The sequence below is a fragment of the Bos grunniens genome, chromosome 26 (genome assembly GCF_055505025.1).
Source record: "Bos grunniens cultivar Pamir isolate PY7600 chromosome 26, Bosgru_T2T1.0, whole genome shotgun sequence".
NCBI lineage: Eukaryota > Metazoa > Chordata > Mammalia > Artiodactyla > Bovidae > Bos > Bos grunniens.
Window position 1 is genome coordinate 28,527,731 of NC_141190.1, and position 22,922 is coordinate 28,550,652.

Consider the following 22,922-nt stretch of genomic DNA (forward strand, 5'->3'; position numbering starts at 1 on the left):
TATAAATAAAACTTTAAGGACAAAGTAGTAAGCCAAACATATAGGGTCTGCTCATCTGGATTTACTGTGCAACTGTGGCCTATTTATTGTTTTCTCTAAATATTTTTTGAATAATTTATATAAGAGTAAAGAACATTTCTTTCATGCCACATTTTTATCTCCAAACCATTCTTTTGAGACCTTGTGTATAACAATTTTATTGTGGTCTTCAATCTTCATGGAGCTATCTCACCAAGTTTATTTCTCTCTAACTTAAATGCTAGCTGATGTCAAGATCCAAGAAAACAGCTTCAGACAAGTACAGCACCTGGATATTTTTATTTTTTGCTTGAACAATTAAATAAAACTTTGTTCTGTGGGATGCCTTGGGAAATGACAGGCTTAACAGCCTGCTGAACAAACAGTAGAGTTGCCGTCACACTTGAGTTACAGTGCATTTAAACTCCAAATCGGCTACAACCAGGGTTTACATTTACTGAGCAGGTGGAACGGAAGAGGCTTCGGGATATCATGGAGACAACTGCCTAAATCCTAAACAGGTTTCCAGGCTTTTAAATGATACACCAGACAAACAATAAATTAAAATTCTTCCTAAATGTCCAAGGAAAACCCTCCTTTGAAGTCTAATCTTACAAAGTACATTAGAGATGTGAGCAAGTACAAATCAAAGGTATCCAGAAATGGTCTGTAATCAATCAAAATTTAGACTTCTATTATGAAACATAATTTTACGTTTCCCTGGCTTGGTTACAAATGTAACTGAGAACTAGAATGTTAAGGTTCCACTATGCTATTTTGAATCAATGGTTCTTAGAAACACACACACACACACACACACACACACACACACCTATCTATCTATCAGACTAAGTTGTTTTACGTATTTATTTTAGAGTGGGCTTATCCAATTCATGCAATCTAGTTTGCTGTTATTTATGTTGGTATATTTGACAACTGTCACCCTGAGTGATAAATATAGATTGATTTTCTTTATTTTCTGGATCTTCAGCTTGACCAATATATCACCATTTTTAATTTGGTGGTAGGTGGTGAATAAAGTGTGTGTGTGTGTGGTCAGTTTAGCCAGGAAGATTGAGGAAATAATATTGGAGTTCTCTCCAGAACTTATGACAAGCTGGGGAGATGTGTTCTGTCTGCAAAACTTCTCCAGAAAGACCCCATTGATAGCAAATTCTCCAACATGCACAGTCTGCATAAAAACTAGTTTATCTGACAATGGTGGAGCCAGCACTGCGGCAGAAAGACACCTGAAAGGGAGTACACCTGTTCTATTGTTTATTGATCAGATGAATGGTGTCATAAAGTCCAGACCATCAAAGAGTAGTCACTGTTACATGGGAACACTGACTGTTTTACCACCACTGGCCAGAGTTACGTGGCTTCCAAGGGGATGTACCCATTGAAATGTTAGCCCTGAGTGAACATTCAGTTGGTGGAGTCATCTTATGCTTGGAACATACAAAACAATCATAGAAGAAAAACAGGAGCAAAAAGTTTGCAGAAAAATATAAAATAAGTATTTTAGTTGTAATGTGCCATTTTCAGAGTATGAAACTCCCCAAAAAGTTCAGGAGTAAGGAAGGTAAGGAAAATAAGAGGATGTCAGGACTCAGACATTAACCTTTTTCCCCTTTAAGCATGTTTTTGAAAATGTAGAAATATGTCAATGCTCTGTGGAGGTATGTCTGGTCCTTGTTGAGAGCTTCTTGCTGCTGTAGTTCTTCACATTCCTTTATGAGCACGTCTTAGAGCGGCTGGGGGACAGATCTGGTATCCACTGAGCAGAACTTTTCCGAAAGACACCTATGTGTGAGGGACAGTGCAACATTGTGGTCACAAACATGAAGAAGAGACTCAAGGGAGAGAGCAGTTGCTCTGCCACCATCTGAGGAGCTTCCAGGAGGGGAACCCCAAGCTGTTTCCTTAATCCCTCATGGATGCTTTTACTTAATACCACAAATAAGACCCAGAAGTACCCCAAACTCCAAAACGTACCCCTACTCAATGAAGTAAACAAAAGCTCCTGGGATGAAACAAGTGGCTACTCAGTTTGAAAGAGACCTCTTATTCTGGGCCTCACCCTGCTCTTGACCTGTCTTTTTTACATCTGACAGTCATTGGCTTTTTATGAGATTTAGGATTACCTACTTTGCTCTGCCTCTGAAATTTTTGTCCCTCTCACTCATGTCCTCCCCTGTGGGCCCCTTCAGTCTGCCAGCTGGGCCCACATTGCTTGTACCCATGGTTCTGCTCCTACTTAGAACATGTACTTGTTCCCCCAGGCCCTGCTCCAGAGCAATGAGCCTGCAATGTTTTCAGCATCTACATACACCCTTTACCTAAAGGGCCTTTGAGACCTATAACCCTCTGGGCTTGACTGGCACCCAGCCCAGGGAAAGACCAGCTGCTCTGCAAAGGTTTTCATGGATTCAGCATAGTTAAGCGATAACTCATAGGGGCCATTCTCACCTCTTTCCTCCTCCACAGGAGAACTCAGCACACACTTAAGAAGCTTCCTTCTCATTTCTTCAATGTTCCAGGAAACATACACAATGGACAAATCACCTTGAGTTCATCTGCATTTCTGTAGGAGGCAAAAGTTCAATGGAGGGATGCTCCCAGTTTACTGTGGCTTCTGCTCTGCTGGAACCAGATACTGACATCTCCCACCCAAAAAATCCAGCAGCCTCACAATACTTGGGGAACAGGAAGCATGAATGCTCTTTGCAGGTGGCCCAACAAAGAAATGAGAAGCTATTCTTATTTTCAAGCAGCCCAGAACTCTCAGACTCAGGATACTCAACACTTTTTTTAATGTGAAAAGTAGAAGAGACTGGCCGTTATCTCGCCCACTGCTGCTTTCTATAAACTCCCTTTCCTGAGTTAGGACCCAAGTTAGAGGTTTCAAGACCTGGTTTCCCTGCTGAAATTATGCCACAGGAAGGGGAACACAAAACTTTCAAAACTGTTCACTGCAGCCCACTACTATGAGGACCTGCCCACCAGATATTAGCACCCTTACTACTAGCAATAGGATATCATCTTGGTAGTTTGACTTTTCACCCTTCCTAATAAGCACATGTGATACACAACTTGCAGTTTTTCAGTTGCACAATCAGAAACCTTTGACATCAAAAAACTCTGAGCAGCATGTTGGAAGCACCCTAGCAACCAGACCCAATAAGGTTAACGCTTCTCTGGGCTGGAAAAATGGCACAGATGGAGTGAAGGTGTCTCAGATTAGCCTTTTGTAATAAGTTCTGAGAATTCTACCAGGACTATAACCACAAGTTTCGGTTTGGTTTTATTTTTGTTTGAACAGTCAACCATATACTACCGCATCAAACCAGCCAGTTCCCATAGGTGATAAGACATAGTTTTTATTCATTCCACAAGGGTGGGATTGGCCCGAGATGAAGGGATGTGGTTGGTTCTCTATAGTGGCAGTGCCTTTGGGGAGATGTGGGCTGCCTCTTTCAGAAATGATGTTTTAATTGGAAAAAAAAAAAACCTTTCATCACCCTCACTACAGGTTTATGAAACTACTTCTTCCCAACTGTGTGATTTTGATAATATCTTCCCAACTGTGTGATTTTGATAATATCAGATGAAATCCAAAGTAAAGCTCAGTATCTTAGATGTTACGACTTGTTAGAAATACAGGTGTGGAGGCAGGGCAATTCTCTTTCAGGCTAAATTGATGGCCTAGATATCTTTTTCTGTGCGTGGGTCACAATCCATTTCTTAAATTTACCTGACAAAATTCACTTGGAAAGTTTGTAAACAAGAAGACTGCTGTACCCTTATCTTAGTGACTGGTTCTGCAAGTCTGCAGAGAAGAGATGGTATTGCCCCTTAAACAATGACCCCAGATGACTGATGTGATTATATGAGAGCAGAGCCTTCCATCTGCCAGAGCTATGCTCTAACAAACAGGAGAGTCCCAAATTATGTTAACAGAAGACAAATCTGCGATACTTTGATTCTAGCTCAGGATTTAAATGCATTAAATCCTGACAATGAAGGAGAGTAATTCTCTGATCCTTGGATTTCTTTGATTTCCTTAATCAAGGGAAAATCCTTGATCACATAAAGAAGCAGTTCAAGCCCTTCTAGGGGCGCATTTGTATCAGTAAATGAAACAAAACCAAACATCTTGTTCATCACAGAAATAATCAGTATAACATTTTAAACCTGAATTTGTGACGTGAGGATACATATTCACTAATGTGCTCAGGTGCTCAGTCATAAATACATATGCACAAATCAACCTACTTTTTTAGCTTTCCAACTGATCTCCACATCCTGATCTGATCTCCATGTCCTGTTAACTCTGCCCACAGGAAAAGAGCAGAGCCATGGGAGTACCCCAGCATTTGGATAATAAAATCCTCCTGTGAGAATCCAGAGGTATTGCCTTCTCCCTTATTCCATTTCTCAAAGAGAATAGCTCTGAAGCTCCTGGAAACTGGCTACAAATTAGAGATTACCATAGAGGGTTCATTAAGTAAATTATAGTATATATTCATTATTATGATGCAACCATTATGATGATACTTATAAATAACTGATAATGACATGGGAAAACACAATACAATAATCAATGAGAACAAAACGTATAGGTACATAACCACATTACATAATTTCACTGATTACACATAAATATACAATCATTTATGTGGAAACATGACTAAGGTGTAAGGTATAAAAATATTTTTTTTTAAGTAAATGGGCTACAAATAAGTTCCACAGTATTCTTTAGATTTTTTTCTAGGTCTTTTCTATTATTGAATTTAATGCATCTTTATTATTTTTTAGAATAAAGTGTGGTTTCCCTGGTAGCTCAGCAGTAAAGAATCCACATGCAATAAAGGAGACCTGGGTTTGATCCCTGGGTAGGGAAGATCCCCTGGAGAAGGAAATGGCAATGCAACAGAGGGGGAAATTACTTTAATGTTAAAAATAATTTAAAGCATGTTAAGAAATACGGTTTGCCAATCACGGCTCTAGGATTTGAGCAGACTCACTATGGGTAGGGACAGTTACCATTAGTAATAATCAGACTTGCTTCTAGGGTCATCAGGCAATGTTTTATTACCAATGCTACAAAGACCATTGAGAATGTTCAGGAACACCTGGCACCATGTTCTGTTCCATGCAGTCAATCCAGATCAGAACCCCAAGGGCAGAGCAGGCAAAGGAGCTGAAAAGATGACTTGATATCCAGCTTAAAAAATAATGGTACTTTTCAAAAAAAAAAAATAATAATGGTACTTTTCACAGTACTCTTAAGTATACAGATTTTGAGGTTAAATGTCCTATTATCCAGAGATGACACAGAAACTAGCAGGCAAAAGTTACTGAAGAGTTCAGATTTCAGATCAGCACAAAGAACAACTTACTATCTGAGCTCCTGAAGAGGGCAGCTTCCCAACCCTTCAGAGCTCAGTCTGACACTAGAGGATCATCTGTCCAGGAGGCTGATGAAGGAATGGTCATCTTCGGCAGCAAAAGCTGTGTCAAGTAACATGGAAGCTTCCTACTCAAGTAGGGGACCCTAAGGTATCAAATATATGAAGCAGAGATTTTATTTGACCAGGCAAGCAGACAGACATGACTATTTCCATCATAAAGATGAGGAAGTTGAGACTCAGAAAGAACTGAATGCCCAAGTCATACAGCTAGAGAGTAGTAGAACCACTAACTTTAAGCCAATGCTGTGAGCACCAGTATATGTATTAAAATACCAGGGTATATGTACAAAGCCAAGATACCAATAACTCTAAAAAGGATTCAGGAGATAGATCCTTGAGTGGTAAACAGGAAGGAGAAATGGCAACTTCTTCCTCAACCTTTGGTCTTCATGACAGGATTACAGCTTGCACCTTCTTGCTTCATCCAACACAATAGTTTTCTAGAAGAAAGAGAGAGTCGTAGCTAAAGTCGCAGTCAAATCCAAAGTTTTGTTCTCTGAAAGGCTCTCTGAATTGCCTGAGACATGATCCACATAGCAGCCACACTTTTCATGACGGGCTGAGGCTGGGACAGTAGCTGCTGAGGCAGGAAGGTAAAGGCTGTGAACTTCACCAAATAAAGACATGCTTGGGTGCTGAGTGAGAATATGAGCCACAAGGAAGCAGGAGCCTTCTGCCTCTGGTTCCAAGAAAACTGCTGAGCTCTTGGCTATGGGGCTCCTAAAGAAATACATGCATTCCTGTCAGAGAAAACCCAGCAGCACAGAAGAGGACTGGATAGGAGGGCTGGTCTTTCTCATCTGTGGTTTCTGGCCTTTGGCCCCTGATTGTAGTTACCGGTGTTGCTGCTCTGCCACAAAGAAACATCATCCCAAGGGAAAAAAAAAAAAAAAACAGAGAAGGAGAGAGAATGCCAGTAAAATAAAACTGGGAGCATTAGACAGGTTTTTATTTCTTCTTTCCAGAAAATTGTCAAGGCATTAACATGGTACTCAGCATTCCGATTTCTATGACTGGCAATTTTACTCAAGTGAGTTCCAGAAAGGAGGGAAAATCATTCCAATGAATGTTTATTGAGTACATACCATGAAAGAAGCACTCTGCTAGAACATTTCCATGTGTTGAATCATGTTAGCCTTGTGAAGATCTTCTGAAGCGGCTAGTTTCACTGTGCTTACTTTACAGATATAGAAATATACAGAGAAATGGCACTAACCTGTTTGAGGTATTATTCTTATAGACCAGGTGCAGAAACTGAATACTTAAGGAAGGCTATGACACTTGCACCCAGATTTCATAACAAATGCAGGACAAATCTGAACTAAAACTCCAATTTTCTGGATAAGGTTTGATGATCTTCTCCTAGCCTAAAAAAATATCCTGGACCAGTGCTCACAAAGCATAACCACGAGTATCTTATGAAACTTCCTGGCTCATAGAAATTTCCTGAATAAACTCTCTTAAATATCAACATGTATAAGTGAACCAAAATTTTCCTGGACATGTACAGTGAATCAGACCCTCACTCCGTCAGATGCTCTCATAGCTGACTTGCGAAATGGTATATTTATCTCCTTACTAATGGAATGTAAGTGCCATATTTGAGGTCTCACAGCCAGTTTGTAGCAAAGAAGGAATGTGAATCAAGTCTTCTGACCCTCAGCCCAGGTCTCTCCACTTTACATCTCAGATTAACTTCCCAAATTAAAGAGAGTTCTTGAAACAATGCAACAGCTAAAACCATTTAAACTTGAATCTCAGCCACTTTGACCTTAATAGCATGCTTTTAAAATTTTCTCTAAATGTCTTAGCCTTTAATAATTAATTAAATTGAGCTCATAAACAGGGTAATCCTGACTTTACTATAATGAGGTGCTTTATTCTCCCTCATATAATTTTACTGATAACTGTGATCATTTTCAACCAAAGTAATGCCCTTCTCAAGGAAGATAGCTGACATCTCTAAAGTTTGGTCTACATGCTACCTTCTCACAGACAATGAGGAACCCAAAACCCAGAGATCAGGTAAAAGAGGTAAAGGCAAATCTTCCCCAAAACAAAAAACAGATTCATTTTATTTATTTATTTTTTAATTCTTTTCTTTTTTTATTCTTTTTTTTTAACTTTACAATATTGTATTGGTTTTGCCATATATCAACATGAATCCGCCACAGGTATACACGTGTTCCCCATCCTGAACCCTCCTCCCTCCTCCCTCCCTGTACCATCCCCCTGGGTCAATAAACAAAAGAGGACAGATTCATTTTAAATCAAAATTAGTCTTTGGGGATAGAGAAAGAGATATACCTATATCTTTACAGAGAATGAATATGTATCACTAAGCAGCCAATATGGCAGGAATGAACTCTGCTGGCCCTTATGAATTAGCAATTTTACAGAGATGCTTTCAGTGAAGCTCTGAAGTCAGCAACATGAGGATCTATAACACCAAGAGAGTGTGAAACAGCAGTGTTTTCAGAAGTGAACTTGAGCAGGAAGACAAGCACCCATGCTAGAAGCGCAAGGGGTTCACCAGACAAGAGACCCTAGGGATACAGAAGTGCCAATTCTCGAAGCAACCTCATCATACATTCGGAAATGGAAAATACCTCCTTATATTCTGTTACAACAGATCAGTGAAATAATGTCCCTGCCATTACGTAAATACCCCTGATACTTTCAGTTGACTACTGCAATTAAAAGAAATCCACCAAATTAAATCAAAAGTTGTGTTTTCTACAGAGTCAGTTAGGCTAGCTTCTTAAATAGGTTACTCCATTAACCAACTTCATAACTTCTAGAGGGAATGGAGCACTAGAATTTGTTACTCTGATGCACTGGTCAAATCCTGAACAACCACACATTCTCTATGCTCTTTATACACCATTTCTTACAGTCTCAATCTCTCCATCAAGACCCCATTCCAAACTCAGGTTCTCTCCTGACATGCTTAAATGAAGGATAACTTTGAGGATGAAAGATGTGAGAGAAGAAAGTAACAATGAAGCAGCAGGCTTCATTTTTCACTTATTTATCAATTCATTATAAATTTATAAATATACCTTTCACTTCATAATATCCCTAGGAAACTTGTTGGTGGACAGGACTAACTGACAGCTTATTGCAAGGGGGCAAAGGGATTTGAATGGCTCCCCAATTTTATATTTTATATAAAAACCCTCTTTGCACTGGAATTAGCATGTGCATCTTACAGCCTTTATGAGAACTTAGTCATATTAGGATATTTCAAGAAAGGGTGGATAAGCAACAAAAATGATTCCATTAGCAGCAAATAGCCTGCTGAGTAATCTGTGCTTAGGTTGCACTAACTCAGTTCTCTTAACTCATTTAAAGTTTGCAGCAGCTTAGACTCATATACTTTCCCTGGCCTTCTGAATAACGTACACCTTATTCAGGAGGCTTCCAAGATATGGTCACGTGACACAATGAATCAGGAGTGGCATCTCACCTCTCTGCTTACATGAGAAGATGATGAGCTTAGAGTAAACCTCAGTGGGGTCACCAACCTTGGGAACAGCTTTGCTTATGAAAGATCCTTAATTTTGTTCAGAATGGACTTGCAGGAAGCCACATGTGATTTGTATTTGTAGCCTGGATGGACTTTTTAGGGAAACACATAGTATTTATATTCAGCACACAGGACTCAATTAACCAACAGAAGACTGAAGGCTTAACCAAGCAATAGACGTTCCTTCATAGAAGAAGCTTCTGGATGACCACTAATTGATCTAAAATCCTACATTGAGGACAGAGGTTAGAGCAACGTGTAAGCAAGTATAACCAAGCCGAAGTCCTGTGTGCATGCATGCATACACACACACACACACATTTACAATCAATGGTATCAGGGCTTTATCTGCCTTGCAAAGTAAAAGCTAATGCAAAGTACACCAGAATAGTGCAGTGTGTATACACACACACACACACACACACACACACTATACACTATATATATATAACACTACAAACACACACTGTCAATAGCACCCAACTACCATAGCTGGAAACATGGCCATTGCCTTCTTTGGCTCTCTCTCTTCCCACCAGCCTTCCTAGATTCCACCCCCCCCCCACCAGTTACTGGTTGTATAGCCTAAAATTTGTATCAAATCTTTCTATACCCACCCATCTTTACAAGTAAATCTGCTAATTCTGATCACTATAACTTCTTGCCTAGATCTTCCTTCTAACTTTTCTCCTTGCCTCCATTGTAAAGATTTATATGTCCAGTTTGCTTCACCACACATTTGCTGAATTCTGAGGATGTACAAGAACACAGAGAGTCAATCCTGCCATCTCATGGTGCTTAGAAAACAAAACCCATCTGGAGGAGGGGGAGGCAAGGACCCAGTACAGGGAACTGATTAAAGCCCTACAAAGAACGGTGAATTGATAAGGAGAACCTAAATCATATTTCACAATGTCCTAATATTGGGCAGAGCTAGAGTCTGAGGACCAGCCTGGATGGCTGGCACAGTTCCTTAGCTAACAGAAGAACTAGCAGTTATTTTTCACATTGCTTGAGTGACGAGGTTGGAAGTTTAGTGGACACCAAACCATTACAATTTTCCACACCCTCCCAAAAGGGGGAGGAGTAGTACAAAGCTAAGTTGAACATCCGTGATGAGAAATGAATTTCTAGCTCTTTTCCAAAGCTGAAGACACTAGAAACACCAACACATCAATAGAAAGTTATAGAGAATCACATCATGGTAGCAAGGGATAACCAAAAAAGACTGACTTTTGTAAAAGATGAAATCCAGATAAAACCTAGATCAATCTCTCATAAACTGAGGTGGTCAACTCCCAACCCTATGATTCTAAAAGACAAAAAGATAAATTCTCTTTTAGAAAACAGTATTGTTTGTATTCTCTGTGATTCTTTTCTATGCTAGCTGGCATACAATGGCATACAATAGAAGATTGATAAACACGTGAAGATGATGAAGCCATATATTAAAATAATATATTAATACAAGGAAAACAAACAAATGGATCTGAATAGAGTCCAGAAAGACACCTGACAAATTTACAGTCCACAAGTTTGTAACAAAGATCACTATGAAAACCAGTGGAAAAAGAATAATCTTGCTAATGAATAATCCCGTGTCAACTGTATAGCCATTTTAGAAAAAAAAATAAAGTCTAACATGAGTTAATTTTATTCTTTGACAGCAGGTCTGAGAAAGCTATTAAGATGAAAATCATGAGGTATGCTTTAAACTAATTTAGGTACCCAATCCCTCATATTTACATGTATATACTAAGTTAACTATGGATATGGTGATATCATTCCCTCTCTCACATATCACATTACTTAGGAAAACAATACTGCACTAACAGAAAATGACTACTGACTTGTCATAATCACCTCAACAACCACACTCAGGCCACATGCCCAAGAAAATGACAGCATCACCCATTTCTATCTGGTACAGAAGAAGCAACACAACAAATATGAAGGGAAACTGTTACAACTTGCTAGTGGAACTCTACTCTGAAGAGATGAGAGAGCAATGTTTCAGATTTAAGGCAAGTCTTAATCTTTTGAGCGCTCAGATTCTTTGGTTTAGTCATCATGTCTCTGACACGTCTGAGACATGATGCATAAAAGGAAACCAAACATGATATTTAAAGACTGTTAGTCAGAGTCCCAAATGGCACGGAGATGGAGGAGACTGAAAGGAAGAATGACATCACATACTGTTACATGTACTAAGAAACATGAAGGTGGACCTAATTCTCGTAAGAAAAACAGGAAAATGAATATAGATTGCCTCTCCTCCTCCCAAACATCCTTGGCTTGGCAAATTCCTAATCCTACATAAATAAAGGCCAGCTCCTCAATTTCTTGTAAAATCACTTCTTCCCTCTGCCAGGAGGATGAGTTGACTCTCCACCCATTCGTATCCCCATAGAACTTTTAAAAATTCTTATTATACTTACTATGTACTTAAAACTCTAAATAGTGATTTTTCTGTTTGTGCAAATATCTAATCCCACTAGTATGTGCAACCTCAAGGGAAAAGGCTACATCTTAGCATGCAGCACAATCACTTAAGATGTTCTAATAGCTTTACTACAAAAGCAATACTTACACATGGCAAAAATTCAAAATAGTACAGATAAAAATAAAAGGAATGGTTAAAAATTTCCTCCCATGATCTAGACCAGTGGGCAGCAAACTTTTCTTGTAAGGGTCCAGACAGAAAATATTTTAGGTGCTGCAGGATGGTCTCTGTTACAACTACTTAACTCTGCTGTTGTATCACAGATCACAAAAACAGATGATATGTAAAAATGAATGAATGGGGCTTTGTTCCAATAAAACTTATATGAAAGTAGAAGTTTATTATATGAGAGTAAGATTTACTATAAAGCAGTAAGACTCAAGATGGTGTGCTGCTCCCTAAGAAAAACATTATAAATAATTTTGAAAACACAGGAAATTCATAAATATACCTACATATATATGGTCAGAGCTTCCCAGATGGTGCCAGTGGTAAGGAACCTTCCTGCCAATGCAGGAGACATTAGACACTCAGGTTTGATCCCTGGGTCGGGAAGATATGGGCATGGCAACTCAGTCCAGTATTCTAGCCTGGAGAATCCCCATGGACAGAGGAGCCTGATGGGCTACAGTCTATATGGTCACAAAGAGTTGGACACGACTGAAGTGACATAGCACACATGCATGCATGCATATATGGTCAACTGTTTACCAAGAATGTTACAAAGATAAATTCAAAGGGTAAGGATGGTCACTTAAATGTGGGGGCCTAAGGATCATACCTGAATGTAGTTTTCTTGTCAGTGAGCAAGCCCACGGCTATCCAGTTCAAAATCTCTCCATCCACTGGGCAAAATTCAGGACAGGTCAAGGTGGAGATTAGAGACAGTGTTTCCAAGCCAGGGTGACAAATGCCCTTTTCATAATTCTAACTGAAAGTGGTAGAAAGTAAAGAACTAAACCAGAGAAAGATGTTTTATCTAAACAGGCAAGCCCTGGATTAGATGGACCATGAGTTTGGGTTTCCACATCCTCTGTCATCTGAGTTAGGGAAGGTGACCAGAACCCTCAAACCTTTGACTCTGGGCAAAGTATGATCCACCAATTACCTGATAACCTAACTCGGAAGCACTATCTTAAGGTGAGTATCCATGGTGTCTGTGCTACTTCTTTAGGGTCAGCAGCCAGCAAGGTGAAAGCAAATGGCAGCTTCTGTATATCTTCCTGGATAACAAGCTAGAGACAAAACACATTGGTGATATTACATGAATTATTCACAGGGATAAATGGAGGTCATGAAAGGAATAAAACAGGCTAGCAATCTGAGAACATGTCGACTTGGAAAGGAGCACACTTAAGATTTTTCCTCTCATACCAAGGGGTCTCCTCCCTATCATCACTCTAAACTGACTTTTAAAAATTATCTAATCAACCCCCAAATAAACCCATCTATGGGGTGGTATGATCCAGCAGAAAGAGCTTTAGAGTCAAAGTCAGAACAAAACTTAAATCCCTGATCTGATCTGTCACTCTATAAGTAACTTATGACAGGTTTCTTAACTCCTCTGAGCCTCAGTTTTCACAGGGTTAGAACAAAGACACCACCAACTTCACAGGATTATTGTGAGGTTTCAATTAAATAACACAGTGATATTCTGCAATGTTATTACACAGAATTGCTCAAAAGGTGTGGCGATTTATATCATTGTTGCTAACACTCAGCTTCTGTTATCATGTAGATAGCATGCTAAGTCACTTCAGTCGTGTCCGACTCTATGCGACCCCATGGACAGCAGCCTACCAGGCTCCTCTGTCCATGGGATTTTTCCAGGCAAGAGTACTGGAGTGGTGTGCCATTGCCTTCTCTGATAGCATAGTGTTCTGCAAACTCTCTCTGCCTTGTTCCCAAACCCCAGCCTTGATTAGTCACCAGGGCAAAAAAAGGGATTGATGACTCATTTACAATGGGGGGCACTTAACACTTGTATCAACAGGCAATGGCACCTCACTTGCAGTAAATCTTGTCAATGATGGGCATGGACACTTTTTAAAGGCTTTTCACTTTCATTCATTGGAGAAGGCAATGGCAACCCACTCCAGTGTTCTTGCCTGGAGAATCCCAGGGACGAGGGAGCCTGGTGGGCTGCCGTCTATGGGGTCACACAGAGTCGGACACAACTGAAGTGACTTAGCAGCAGCAATGACCCACAAATCAACCTGGACTAAACCTGATCTAAAGCCCAACACATGTAATTTGTATAGGTTCTTCTCAAACCCAGGAGCTCGGTGCCCAATCTCCATGCTTCTCTCCAAACACTGAGGTCCCTGACAGCACAGGCTGCAGCCAAAACAAAAATTCTGTCTCCAACCTGTGGCAAGAAAAAAAAAAAAAAAAAAAGCCTGAGCAAGTCGTGGGATCAGTGGAATGCTGTGTCCAAAGTTTTAGCCCCTCTTCCTCCAATAACTGAAGTGTAAATCACAGGGTAAAATTCCTGTTTCATCTCCCACAAAATGTAGATATAAAGATATCTGTCCTTCTAATCTCTTAGGACTATGATGAAAATAAAATTGAAGTGATGGGACAAAATTCTTCAAAAGTGAGTCATTTTGAACAGTGCAAAGGTACATTACTGATCTAAGGTAGTACTATAAAAAGATTCAGCAGATCGCAGCAGAAAGAGAGACACGAGACCATTTATGCACATGTAAAAGTTCACACCAGAGCATTCAGGTCCTTTGATTCCTACCTACATTTTAGAATAAGCTCTCTTCTTTCAGTATACACCTTACATGGTAGGATTTTACCTTTGTTTCTTGCCAAGCTTTTAACTATTGCCTCTATCTAACCTGCAGACTCAAGCCTGCCCTCTACGGTAACCATTACATTGTGAGGAGTCTGGGTCCTCCTCACACTGGCCACACTTTGTTCAGGCCATCATCTTTGGCTACTGTGCAGACACTATTTGACAAATTTCCCCAATGGAGACAAAGATGCAGTCTGCATACTTTCTAGAGGTGTAGGAAAATAATTAAGATTCACATAAAGGTAGGTCACATCTGTATATAAATGTAAAGACATAAAGTGGCAGTTTGGGCAGCTTGGCTGAGGATGTTTCTGATACAGTTTACTAACTAAATGATAGTCTTTTATTTTTTGAAAAATGTCATAATAAGAAAAAGCAACAACATCCAAGGTGAGATTTAGATGTGCAAATACGGGCAATCAAATTTCTAAGGGATGGCATATTTTTCTTTTCCTTGGCATAGATTTTCAGTTTCTCATTTGGTATGCCTTATATCTATAACTAGGGCCTCTCTCATAGCTCAGTTCATAAAGAATCTGCCTGCAATGCAGGAGACCCCGGGTGGTCGGGAAGACCTGCTGAAGAAGGGATAGGCTACCCACTCCAGTATTCTTGGGCTTCCCTTGTGGCTCAGCTGGTAAAGAATCTGCCTGCAATGTGGGAGACCTGAGTTCGATCCCTGGGTTGGGAAGATCCCCTGGAGAAGGGAAAGGCTACCCACTCCAGTATTCTGGCCTGGAGAATTCCATGGACTGTATCCATGGGGTCCCAAAGAGTTGGACACAACTGAGCGACTTTCACTTCACTTATCATACCTATAATTATTCAAAAGTGATGTTACATATTAAATTTTAATCTCTTTCCTCTCCACATTAGCTCTTGCAGTTCTTTTGCCTACCACGTATGGATTGTCATCTCAAAACTCCCCTTTTAAAGTTCTCAGTACTATTCATGGTCCAATGCAAGCATCACCCTTGCCCCAAGCCCTCATATCCATCCCAGCCAGAGGGTTCCATCTCACCTTTACTTCTCGAGCAGTTTTGTCATCAGATGACATGCATCTTCTATTGCCTTACACCAATGTTCATAACTTTCGGTACCAGTTCACATACACCTCCTAGTCACTGTCTGGAACATACTAGGTGCTCAGCAAATATCTGTAGAATTAAAAGTTGATAAGATAATGTATATAAGCTTGTTAGCTTGTCCCTAGCACATAGAATTTACTCCTTGAATGTTAGCAATTATTAACACCATAGATAAAGAAGACATGCCATATATTTTGTGCCCAGTTCTATTCTACTCATAACTCTAAAAATGTGAATCATTCTCAGAGTCAATATTTAGTTTAATTAAATTGACAAAATTTAATCTAGATTGTACTAGCAAATTTCAAAAAGGCATTTTAATTTATACTCTTAAATTATGCATTTTGTAGCTAGAGATTTCATATTTACCAACACAAAGATAATGTAAAACAAACTACTACACCTTTATATCTTTCTGCAAATACCAGTACCTGATTTACACAGTGGCATTCAAATCTGTTGAATTTTTATAAACACATATGTATAAAAATAGCAGATACACACCTAATCACGTGAAATATAAGATTTGTTCACTCTCAAGTCAAGGGCATAGATCAATGTGCCATCTTTATTTCCGCAGAACTTGACTCACAAGTACAAAATGTTCAACACTCTCAAATTGAAGACACTAAAACACTGTGTCAGATCTGAGTGAAATGTAAGAGAAACAATCAACACTGTGTCCTCAAAAAGCATAAAGCAGACAATTTCCCTACTTTAAAGATAGCTAATTAGAAGATCTGAGATTAAAACCAAAGTCCATCTACCTCCACATATGCTTTGTTTTATTCAGTAGCATCTTGCCTTCCAGGCCAAATTACACTTGCATTCTTCATCAGGACCTGATAGGAAAAGTAAAAATATAAGTTTGCTAAAGACTGTCACCTCTATTAAAATTAAAAAGGTCAGGCAAAAAGATCTTACAGAAATGATCACCAAATCCAGTTTTCAAAGTCAATGTAAAATAAAACTAGATCCTGTTAACTCAAAAATGTATTAAACAAGACCAGATACCAAAATTTGCCAATGACCTTATGCTCAATAAATCATCCAAGTGTTCATTTTAAGATCTTCTAAAGATGAAAATGAAATCTGGGAAACAATGCAGTCTCTATTGGAGCTAAAGAATGAAATGTGCCAGCACATGTTAACAATATTCCTTTTTCTCAAAGATAAAGAGCTCTCATAATCAGGATTTACCACTTCTCAACCTTGTCTGAAATCAACTCAAGATGAATAATTTTATAATCTTAAAAGGTTCTAATTTCCAAGTTTTACTGTAGGTTAAATTTTGTAAGACAGGAATAGATTCTGGAATCAGATTCAAACAGGTATGCTCTGTTCCATACCCCCATAACACCTTAGCCAAGTCATTTATCCCTTCTGAACCTGTTTGCTGATTTGTGCAATGGGAGTGAGAATTTGACTCTCACAAAACTAGCAAGAAAATTAATGATGACAATAAGGCATTTTACCAAAGAAAAAACTCCGAAGAAAAATTGACTCAGCTTAATTACCAAGGTTGTGTGGATACATCTCAGGTTTAAAAATATCTGAAGAAGAAGATATGAATGTCAAACAACCAGACAGTCATGCAGCATTTGATACATGCAGCATTGCTGTTGCTGCTGTTAAGTCGCTTCAGTCGTGTCTGACTCTGTGCGACCCCATAGACAGCAGCCCAACCAGGCTTCCCTGTCCCTGGGGTTCTCCAGGCAAGAACACTGGAGTGGGTTGCCATTTCCTTCTCCAACGCATGAAAGCGAAGAGTGAAAGTGAAGTCGCTCAGTGGTGTCGACTCTTAGCGACCCCATGGACTATAACCCACCAGGCTTCTCCATCCATGGGATTTTCCAGGCAAGAGTACTGGAGTGGGGTGCCATTGCCTTCTCCACATGCAGCATTAACACTATCGTAATAATGTAAGTTTAACAGCATACTGCAGATGACTGTTTTTGAGAGACACTGATATTAAGAAAGAGACAGGAGGGTGAGAAACCAAAGTATTTGAATCATATTCAGCATAATATGTGAGAAAGAAATATTAATGCTACTACTACCTAATAAGAATTTCACAATGATTAATGAGCTAATGCTGGTTAGCTTTTTGGAAGAAAAAACTACACACACACACATACACATACACACACACACACACACACACACACATATCCCACAAGGCAGCATATATCATCATAAAAATTGGATCATGTACAAAATAAGTTGCACAGAACCAACATGTTCTTGCCCCTGATAAACTATTTGCACTTAGCATTCTTGAGCCACAGGATTCCTTCATTTGGTTCAGATCATGCAAAGACTTCCTTCCATCAAGAAAGGCTGTCCCGTATGACAAGGATGTTAATATCAGTGCCTGGATTTAAAAAATGACTCTCAAACTTGGGGAATTACTCTGAACACACATAAATCACACTCAAATAACAGGGAAAAGTCTCATTGAGTACAGAGCAAAAACTACATCTACCAAAGGCTGCCCCAGAACATCAGCAAAAAGTACAGGAAGAATAAAGAGGTCACTCTGAATCCTAGCCAAGTTATAATGGGCAGCCTATAAGTACCATAAATTAATATCTTTAATACAGGTGTTATTTTAATCATTTGTCTATCTTAGCCTTGGCATTTAGTTAAAGATCAGTCAGGTCCAAAAGATGTGTGGCGCCCGCATCCCACCTCTTTCTGGGGGAGGAAGTGTAAGTGACAAATTTTGAATTTGACTTTCTCTTCCTATTTAGGGTTGATGAACTGTTTCTTTAACTGTTTCTTTTAACAGTGCGTTAGGAATGGCAGTGACACACATGTGTATATGACTGTACAGTAACAATGCCCTTCTCACCTGTCTCAAGATACATGATTCTGTCAACTAATCCTGATTGGCATTGACCTCACTTTACAGATGAAGAAATTCAAACTCAAGAAATTATTATTCAGAGTTGCCAAATGTGTGTGATAAACAGAACCAGAACTTCAATCTCCACTCTTGCTTTTCATGTCAAGTCACCTCCATCCAAGAAGTTTCCTTTGATTTCCCATATTCCAATTTATAAAAATAATAACATTAAATGTTACTGTCTCCATCATGCTCAGATAAATTTGGCTAGATGAAATTGATTAGCTCTGTTATTGAGGAACATATACACACATAGTAAAAAAAGGTGTGTGTGTGTGGGCGGGGGGATGTGTGTAAGGAGTTGGCGTTAAGAAAATAAGGACTTTAGACGAGAGATAACTCACTAATTAGAAAATTATGGGTGCTCCAACATTAATAATCACCATCCCTATTACTTACTACAATAAGTAGCCTTAGTGGACTACTATATGTCACCCATCCATGATTTCACCCACAATGTCATTATATGGCTAGTAATCATAAACATATAGGCATGAATGCAACAGACACACACACACACAACCTGACAATATATTTCAGTCATTTCTTAAATGAACAAGCATCTGGTTTCCCAGAGATGTGTTTTTTACTCTCTTACTCTGAATCTACTAACTGAAGAAGTTTTAAAAATTCAAATTTAAATGGGATGAATAATTTTAATGATAATGATGTTAAAGCTGTGATTATTAAAGAAGGGGCTGAAGGCAAAGGTCTCCAGGCGACTGATGAAGACAATCTCTATTGCAATTATTTTGGCAAACTTGTACATGAGCAACCTACAAACCAGAAACTGTGTCCTTAATGCCAGACATTAGGGCAGGTAAATGCGCTTGGGACAGTGCTGTGGATACTGAGTGCTGATATCATGATTTGCATCAATACTATCTGTACCTACGTACCAACCGAATTCCTAATGAGCAGGTATTTAAACTGTTCGAACTTTTATTTCAAAGGTAACAATGAGTATAAGTCTATGCCATGTCTCTGGAGGGGTTTCTGGAAACTCTATCACATATGGAGACATGGTAGAAGAAGATGGGCTGGATAATCTGTGTATATTTCAGAGCAAACTGTCAACCTCCTGCTTAAATCCCCTCTTACCTATATATGCATTTACTTTTTATCTATGCTTGGTTGTAATTTTTCAAATTTCTGGTGGCCTAGCGAACTTTCACACACTTTTAAAATTCTCTCTAATCATTACCAGAAAAGCTGTTGTTTTACTATTTCTGCCAACAAGAATTTCCCAGTTCACTGTTAAATTGAAGAGATTAAAGACAGATTGAAGAGCTGCAGATTTATTACCCCAGCTCTAAAACCTCTCCTGGCATGGCCCCAAATCACTAACTTTCACTCTTACTGACCTCTTTGTGTCCAGCAGAGCCCGCCACACACCCTCTGCCTCTAAGTGCCAGTCTCCTACAATCTATCAATCTATTTCACCTCATAAGAAAAGGTCAATATTTCCCCGTGTGTGCTCTTCACGATGGCAGGTCAGGCAAATGAGGGAGATCAAGGGTTGTTATCACACAGGGTATTGATGTTTCCAGGACTAGATCACACTGGACAACAAACAATAATTCACAAATTGCAAAGCTCCAGCTCTACACATGCATACACATTCACACATACACACACACACATACACGGGGCCTTTAGAACGTTAATACAGGCTCTCTATAACTTGCATCCCCTGTCATAAGGATGACACTAAAGGGCAATGACTGCTCATCGCAGTTCTCATCCACTTTAAACTTACTTGAGACATCAGTAAGCTTAAAGGAAGTAAAGGGGAAATCACTTCAGGGAAACATGAGACTGCACTAAAAGTTAACCCTATGACCCCCGCATACTAAATACTTAATAATAACTCACTCTTTGCCTAGTCTTCCACTCCACTGACCACTGTGACAGGAAGTAGGATGCACATGCTAACTTGGCATTTCCCCTCAGGGCCGGTGTCTGGAGAAAGCGATGGAAGCCCGTGAGGGAGGGATGTGCCTCCTGTGGAAGGGAGGCAGAGGCTCTATGTTGCACACTTCCCAGATCAGAAGGCTCTTACGGGCTTCTCCGCCTGTGCCTGCAGCCGGCTTTAACGCCCACCTCCCCGCACCCTTCACTCTGTGATCCGCCCCCCACCACTTTACTCACCCGGGGGGCGGCCTGGACAGCGGAGCTGCCTCTGTGCCGCGGGGTCCCTGGCGCCGCCACCGCGCTGTCAGCCTCGCTCCTCCACCCGGGCAGCCTGTGGCTCCTTCTCACGCTCGCTCTAGAGTCTCCGCTCCCGCCGCCCAAAGTCCTCGGGTCTTCTACCCCTGCTCCATCTGCTCCTGCTCCCTTTGCACCGCTCTGGGACGGGGAGGCGGGGCCAGGAGCCCGTACCCGCAGCGACTGGTGAGAGGATCCCGGGGAAGGAACTCTGGTACCACAGGACCCAGCAGAGCCGCGCCTCAGGCGCCCGGGGCGCCGATGACCGAGAGCCCCGCACCGGCTAGGAGCGCGCCTCCTCGCCAACTTTTCGCGTCGCGGGAACGGAGAGGAGCGGAGCGGGGGATCCCGGAGGCGAGGCGGCGGCGCGGGGCTCTCCGTTGGCCGGGTGCAGGAACTAGGCGCTCAGGACCTCAACTCCAGACAAGTTGGGCCGCTGTGGGGGCGGGTCGAGGCGTCGCGGGTAGGTGGAGGCCGGCGAGGAAAGAAGCGCCACCACGAGGGCTAGAGTCTCGCGATACCACCAGGGCGCGGCCGCCCGCGGGGCCCTCGCGTGAGGCAAGGAAGGGCGGGGCCCGCGCAAAGAGAGTGCATCCGCTGCGAGTGCTGCCACCCTCCACCGCTCCCCGTGTCCCCAGCTCGCTGTTTCTCGCTTTATTTTCCTCTGTTCTCTTTGCAAGAACCCAGACATCCTCTACCGCCAGGACGCTCAGCATTGTCTTTGGGAAGAGAGGGATTGAGGGGTTCCTATTTTTGCCCCTTTGACTCTGTAAAGGGGCATTTGATCTAAACCGCAGCACAGGCAATGTGTCTTGGTCTGGGGGAGATGCCAGAAGGGTACTACAGGACATGGGGTGGGTTGTATGTGTGTGACAGATCAATAGATTGATCTGTCTTCAGTTCAGTCGCTCAGTCCTGTCCGACTCTGCAACTCCATGAATGCAGCACGCCACGCCTCCCTGTCCATCACCAACTCCTGGAGTTCACCCAAACTCATGTCCATCGAGTCGGTGATGCCATCCAGCCGTCTCATCCACTGTCGTCCCCTTCTCCTCCTGCCCCCAATCCCTCCCAGCATCAGGGTCTTTTCTAATGAGTCAACCCTTCGCATGAGGTGGCCGAAGTATTGGAGTTTAAGCTTCAGAATCAGTCCTTCCAATGAACACCCAGGACTGATCTCCTTTAGGATGGATTGGTTAGATATCTTTGGAGTCCAAGGGACTCTCAAGAGTCTTCGCCAGCACCACAGTTCAAAAGCATCAGTTCTTCAGCGCTCATCTTTCTTCACAGTCCAACTCAAACATCCATACGTGACCCCTGGAAAAACCATAGTCTTGACTAGATGGACCTTTATTGGCAAAGTAATGTCTCTGCTCCTCAGTATGTTATCTAGGTTGGTCATAACTTTCCTTGTTGGTCATAACTTTGCTTCCAAGGAGTAACCGTCTTTTAATTTCATGGCTGCAATCACCATCTGCAGTGATTTTGAAGCCCAAAAAATAAAGTCTGCCACTGCTTCCACTGTTTCCCCATCTATTTGCCATGAAGTGATGGGACCAGATGCCATGATCTTCGTTTTCTGAATGTTGAGCTTTAAGCCAACTTTTTCACTCTCCTCCTTCACTTTCATCAAGAGGCTTTTTAGTTCCTCTTCACTTTCTGCCATAAGGGTGGTGTCATCTGCATATCTGAGGTTATTGATATTTCTCCTAGCAATCCTGATTCCAGCTTGTGCTTCTTCCAGCCCAGTGTTTCTCATGATGTACTCTGCTATGATCTGTCTTAGATATGTCTATTAGTGCTTTCGAGCTTAGTTGCTTTAGTCGTATCCAACTCTGTGACCCTATGGACCATTGCCTGCCAGGGTCATCTGTCCATGGGATTCTCTAGGCGTGAATAGTGGCCATGCCCTCCTCGAGGGGATCTTGCCAACCCAAGGGTTAAACTCCTATCTCTTACCTGCCCTGCATTGGCAGGCAGATTCTTTACCACTAGCGCCACTTGGGAAGCCCTAGATATACCCTGCTCCAGGGAACTTCCCGACCCAGGAATGGAACTGGCTTCTCCTCCATTGCAGGAGAATTCTTTAGCAGATGAGCTACCAGGGAAGCCTCAGATATACCTATAAATACAGATATATTAGTTCTTCCTGCCTATCAATCTACCTATCTATTTGTCCCTCTGTTTCTCCAATGGTAGTGATACTATGTGTATTTAGGGGTTTCCGCATAAGTTGCCATACTTTGCTCCCTTTCCCTCACCTTCTATACCACTCACTCTGTCTAAAACCAGTCTTTTTGCCTAGTCCTATGTGAAAGAGTACTTTGCTACTAACCGTATTTTATGTGTTTATATAGGCATACATGTCCTCCATTTCCATGACATTTC

At 41.0% G+C, this 22,922-nt stretch overlaps 1 protein-coding gene across 1 annotated transcript; it reads right to left on the bottom strand.

Moving 5' to 3' along the window:
• Positions 1–299: 299 nt before the first annotated feature.
• Positions 300–21,225, bottom strand: LOC147344298 (uncharacterized). Its single transcript, XM_086379319.1, has 12 exons — positions 20,947–21,225; positions 20,478–20,909; positions 16,186–16,260; positions 15,923–16,065; positions 15,352–15,487; positions 13,802–13,895; positions 12,636–12,762; positions 5,796–5,935; positions 5,424–5,578; positions 4,297–4,493; positions 2,491–2,605; positions 300–1,824 (listed from the first exon to the last, which is right to left on the bottom strand). The coding sequence occupies exons 1-3, from the start codon at positions 21,223–21,225 to the stop codon at positions 16,204–16,206; spliced, it is 768 nt and encodes a 255-aa protein (XP_086235445.1). The 3' UTR covers positions 300–1,824; positions 2,491–2,605; positions 4,297–4,493; positions 5,424–5,578; positions 5,796–5,935; positions 12,636–12,762; positions 13,802–13,895; positions 15,352–15,487; positions 15,923–16,065; positions 16,186–16,203.
• Between the last annotated feature and the right edge of the window lie 1,697 nt (positions 21,226–22,922).

Excerpts from the sequence above, each read along its gene's own strand:
- LOC147344298 (XM_086379319.1), bottom strand. The coding sequence starts at position 21,225 with ATGTCTGGGTTCTTGCAAAGAGAACAGAGGAAAATAAAGCGAGAAACA. Across the intron at positions 20,910-20,946 it reads CCAACTTGTCTGGAGTTGAG|AGCCCCGCGCCGCCGCCTCG; the intron begins GTCCTGAGCGCC and ends CGGCCAACGGAG. Across the intron at positions 16,261-20,477 it reads CTGTCCAGGCCGCCCCCCGG|GTCCTGATGAAGAATGCAAG; the intron begins GTGAGTAAAGTG and ends TTTTCCTATCAG.